The sequence below is a fragment of the Atta colombica genome, unplaced genomic scaffold, assembly GCF_001594045.1.
Source record: "Atta colombica isolate Treedump-2 unplaced genomic scaffold, Acol1.0 scaffold207, whole genome shotgun sequence".
NCBI classification, from domain to species: Eukaryota; Metazoa; Arthropoda; class Insecta; order Hymenoptera; family Formicidae; genus Atta; species Atta colombica.
The window spans coordinates 129,623-134,346 of NW_017259302.1; the positions used below are offsets into that span (position 1 = coordinate 129,623).

The 4,724-nt window shown below is 38.8% G+C and overlaps 1 protein-coding gene across 1 annotated transcript in view; it reads right to left on the reverse strand.

Moving 5' to 3' along the window:
- The window catches only part of LOC108687409, a 15,947-nt gene extending 11,533 nt beyond the window's left edge, over positions 1 to 4,414 (reverse strand). Inside the window, exon 1 of the mRNA XM_018193163.1 lies at positions 1,280 to 4,414. Within this exon, the coding sequence (XP_018048652.1) occupies positions 1,280 to 4,414 (3,135 nt within the window). The remainder of the gene's footprint in view (positions 1 to 1,279) is intronic.
- Between the last annotated feature and the right edge of the window lie 310 nt (positions 4,415 to 4,724).

The following is a 4,724-nucleotide window of genomic DNA, read 5'->3' on the forward strand; positions in this document are numbered from 1 at the left end:
TTTAAAAAAAGCTTTCTGTTTGTATTTAAAATAATCATTCAAGACATGAAATTGTTTTTTGAAATTGTGCTTTACACATCATTTCTGCATATGGATTTTTTTGCAAATAATCACTCATTAAAGAAAGCAAATGAAAAAAAGATATAATCAAATGATATCCTAAAATAAGATACATTTATGGATTTACTGCGTCTATTGTCATTGTATGTGCCATCGTTTAATTAATATAGTATAGTTATTTACATTTTAACAGATGAACAAATTACAATCAATGCACAAAATATAATATAATTGTTCTAATTTTAATGTCATTTATTTATATACAATTTAAAGTAATAATATTTTTGTCTTTGAGTTATAGACAAAAAATCAATTTGTTCTCTAAATATATTTTTTTTCTATTTAGAAAAGAATTATTATTCTGTACAGTAACACTCAATAAAAATCTTATTCGTAATTAAGTATTCAATTGCAATTAATATCTAGGTTTACAAAGATATATATGTATATCATGTATTATCATATATTATCAATAATAGCTATTATTGATTTATTGAAGACATTATTATCTGATTTATTTACGTTATTTTTAAATAACTTTTCTTCCATTTTTCACTGTAAAAGTAAGATAACTTTACATCTTTTTATCAAGCAATAACTCAAAAACTAAAAAGAACTTATATGTCCATTTTGCCAATTTATCCAAAATAAGGAATATAACATTCGCTATTCAATATTTGTGATTAATCGAATAACAATATTGTCAAATGACGCTAGTGAGTTTCATAGTTGTGACAAAAACGTCAAGATTACAAACCAGACACGGAAAATGGAGTGAAAAGTACACAGGACTCGTAACGAAGTTTTCAAAGACAACATCAGATCTAATATCTAACAAGTTTATTCCACTTAGTTGCCTCAAAAACTGCAAGTGGAGATCTCTATCTTCCACCATCGTCGTCATCAACTCGCCGCAATCTCTTCAGTCCTAAGCCGAGCTTATATTCTCCAACATTCTAGATACTATAAAGAAAGTTTTTGCCGCGCGAACACACATCCAAACAAATACAAAATTCGCATAAAGACTTTGAATCTAACTACAAAAGCGAGACTACAAATGTTAAAATGGATTTTACTATTTACACTTTGATTAGAATTTGTGATTAGCAAATCATGATTACTTGCTTAATATAAAGTATAAAATAATAAATGTGTAAATTGAAAAAATTCGCTTTTAACATTAGCACAAATAGAAGTATTTCTAATTTTTAAATGTTACCTCGGCTTCTGGTGACTGCACTATCAAGGACGTCCGTGGTGGTTTCTCCGGTGGTATCTTCTTTAGCGTACCAGTAAAGGAGCTAGCAGGTAGACTGGCACTCGTCGTTGAAGCATTCTCGTGGCTCTCGATCTGGCACTGAAGTCGGTGAAACTGGGAAAACGAAGTACGCGACACGTCGGCACGATCGAATTGCGGAAGGCATGGTAACGGCATTTGCGACATGTTTGGAATCTGAATGGAATTCGAATCGGAAATGTCATGTTGTACGCGAGACGTCAGTTTCTCGCATACGGACGATTGGCAGGCTTGAAGAGTGGTGTTCTGTGAGTACGTAGTTAGAAGCGTCTGATGAAGACCATGTGCTGATTGATGAGCTGAGCAAGATTTATCTGATGATTGTTCTTGATTGTTTGAAAGAGGATTTGTTTGAACCTGATGGATATCGCTTGTCAACGGAAGTTGCACAAAATCGTTAGGCATTTTATGAACTTTATCATTCAATTGACTTTGGTTCTGTAAACTTTGAAATCGAGCTTGGAGATCGCTCTGTTGATGCTGAAATTGCGCCACTTTGTCCAAAATCTGATTTTGATTCTGAAGACATTGCAACTTAGCTTGAAGATCGCTCTGCTGACGCTCAAACTGACTTAGCTTTTCAGAGATTAAATCGAGACTCTGTTGATTCTGTAATTGTTGTTGTTGAGCGTGAAGAGAGTCTGTTTTCTCACTCTGATTCTCTAATGTATTCTGTAAGCTTTCCATTTGGCTCTTACTATGAGTGAGCAAGTTAGATGAGGTATTATGACTTTTACGGTGACTATGAATTATATGATCTATTTGATCAATTGGTTTGCTGGTAGTCGACTCGCCAAAATCAGTTACCACAGTTAACATGGCCTTTGTGTCCAATTTTGCTTCGCTGAGAGCTGGGTATTGGTGGCAAAGATTCGGACTAGCTCTCTGTGATGAAGCAGTATTGATTACCGAGCCAAGATTTACTACGGAACCTGTAATAGGTTGCTCGTCGAAATCTTTTCTCGAGAGTTCCATATGTTTTGTCAGATCGGCGCTAACATGTCTTAGATGTCGACGTTGCTCCATTATAGTGCTTTGACTAATATTAGGAAGAGGTTGAAAGGCCGATTGAGACATTCTAGATTCTTTGCGATCATCCGGAGGATGAATTGATCTGATATCCCTTCTTTCCTCTGACGGATTACGAGAACGAGGACTTGTCGTAAATATTGGACCTTGTATTATGTTTCTTTCATGTTCTTGCCGTTGACGTTGCTCTGCCCAGATTGCTAACTCTTGTCTAGTTTTCTCAAAGTTTTGGCTAACAAAAGAAGGACTTTTTTGCCCAGCACGATCAACAGACGTTTCACGAATTGGCATGAACGGCATAGGTGATCTCCTTACATCCTCCATTCTTTTGCCTTCCAAATTCATAGGTGATCTTCGGTGTTCCTCAAAATAATCCGAGCGTCTATTCTCTGGAGGGATGACATTTCTTTGATTCGGACTCACATTGCCCCATTCGGATTTTCTATCGGTTCCTATGCTCTTCCTGTTTTCTTGTCTTGAATCAAATGCCATTGGTGATACACGCAGACTCGCATCCAGTCTTCTTTGTTCAGCGGGGAACATTTGATTAGTCTCGATTCTCTTTGCATCTACTACAGTCGTAGTTTTCCTTCCCGACATAATCTCTTGATTACCATCACCAGGAAATGTAAAAGTTATCGTATCGTTACGTCTTTGAAAGCTAGTAGTCACATCGACAGATACAGATTTCCTATGTTCCGATCTGGAGACGTATAAACCACACTCGGTGGCAATTGTATCGACTAGTTTCTCTCTGCCTGGCTGATCACCATTAGTATCCACATATAAACCGTCCTGTCTTGTCCTAGGATTTTGATTAATCGTGGTTAAGTATCTTCTATCCGAACCATCTGGACCAGTTGATGTGCCCGTCACAATAATGGCGCCATCGCTACGATGAATCGATTCCTGTTGAGCAGTCGGGTTTGACTCATATTTTGCTTTTTGTAATGCCGGTACGTCAACGCTAGCAGACTTTCTATGTCCAGGATCATGAGTGGTGATTTTGGAATTGCCACGAGGCGGCACCATCGGTTTCGGTCCTCGGCAAGGTCGCTCTGTCGTCTGGATAGCGATTCCATGGGTCACGTTTTGGGCGATTGGCTGAATGATTGGTTGCGTCTGATATTGACCGATTTCTTGCGAAAATCTCTGTGGATTCGGCGATTGTTGACCGGAATATTGCTGAGCCGGATAGATACTGGAATGTGGATTGTACGGTACAGCATTCATGACCGTTTGCGGATATTGACTATAAGGATATTGTGGCTGAGTACCGAATTGAGCATAACCAGGTGGCTGTGACACTACACCCGAATAATAAGGTGGCTGCGGACTAGCAGATTGCGAAGGTATCTGTGAACTATGTTGAACCGTTACGTATTGACCCTGTCCAGTGAACATCGGATTGGTTGTACCACTCTGACTATAAAGATTCGGATCACGATAAGTGACATCTCTTGTCACGTAACCAGCTCTATCGGAATATTGCGTTTGCGGATAGATTTGCGACCTGGCCTCAAATTGCCCTCGTATCTGCGAATATTGATTTTGATCATAATCAGGTGCAAATTGTGGTTGCACTTGTACTGGTACCGTCTGAGTGCTAGTTTGAGACACATGCTGAGTTCTATCTGCGTTGCTTTTGTCTTGAGCATATAGCGGGGGCGGCAATTGACCCGTTGAAGGATGTTTATCTTCCGGTAATCCTACGGATTGTCTTCTTCCTGACGGATACTGTGCTATCGGATGCGCAAGTTGATGTTGTTGCTGCTGTTGCTGTTGTGAAACCGACTGTAGCTGTTGATCCTGAACTTGCCCAGTAACTGAAGTATGTTGTGTTCTTTCTTGGGTAAATCTCTCGTAATCCATCGTTCGATTCTCGAAACCGTTAGATAAATCCTGCTTTATGGTGTCAGCAAGTGGCTCGGCACGACCATTCTGGCAAGTTGTCTGTTGACTGTCCATTTGTCCAGCTTGGCTCTGTCCTTGAGCGTCATTCAATCCACCTGACCCGGACTGCGACATGCTGGTGGCTCCCACCGACGGTCGTCCGCCGATGTAGCCGAGGATTCGCCCCAATCCGCACACTGTGACGATTTAGTGAATGCCGTTGCTGAAAAGATCTAAACGCTAGTTTGAACGCTGTCACTGCAATTTTTATGCCTTTTTACTTGCGCTAATTCGATTTGAGGCAGTAAACAATATTTCCAATTTTTTGGAAAATTTTTTTTTACAAATTTTAAATTTTTGTTGTTTACCTTATTTTTCAGGATATCAGTATTATAGAATTATTCGTCTATCGCTTGCAAAAGAAACGAGGTAATTATTAATTAAT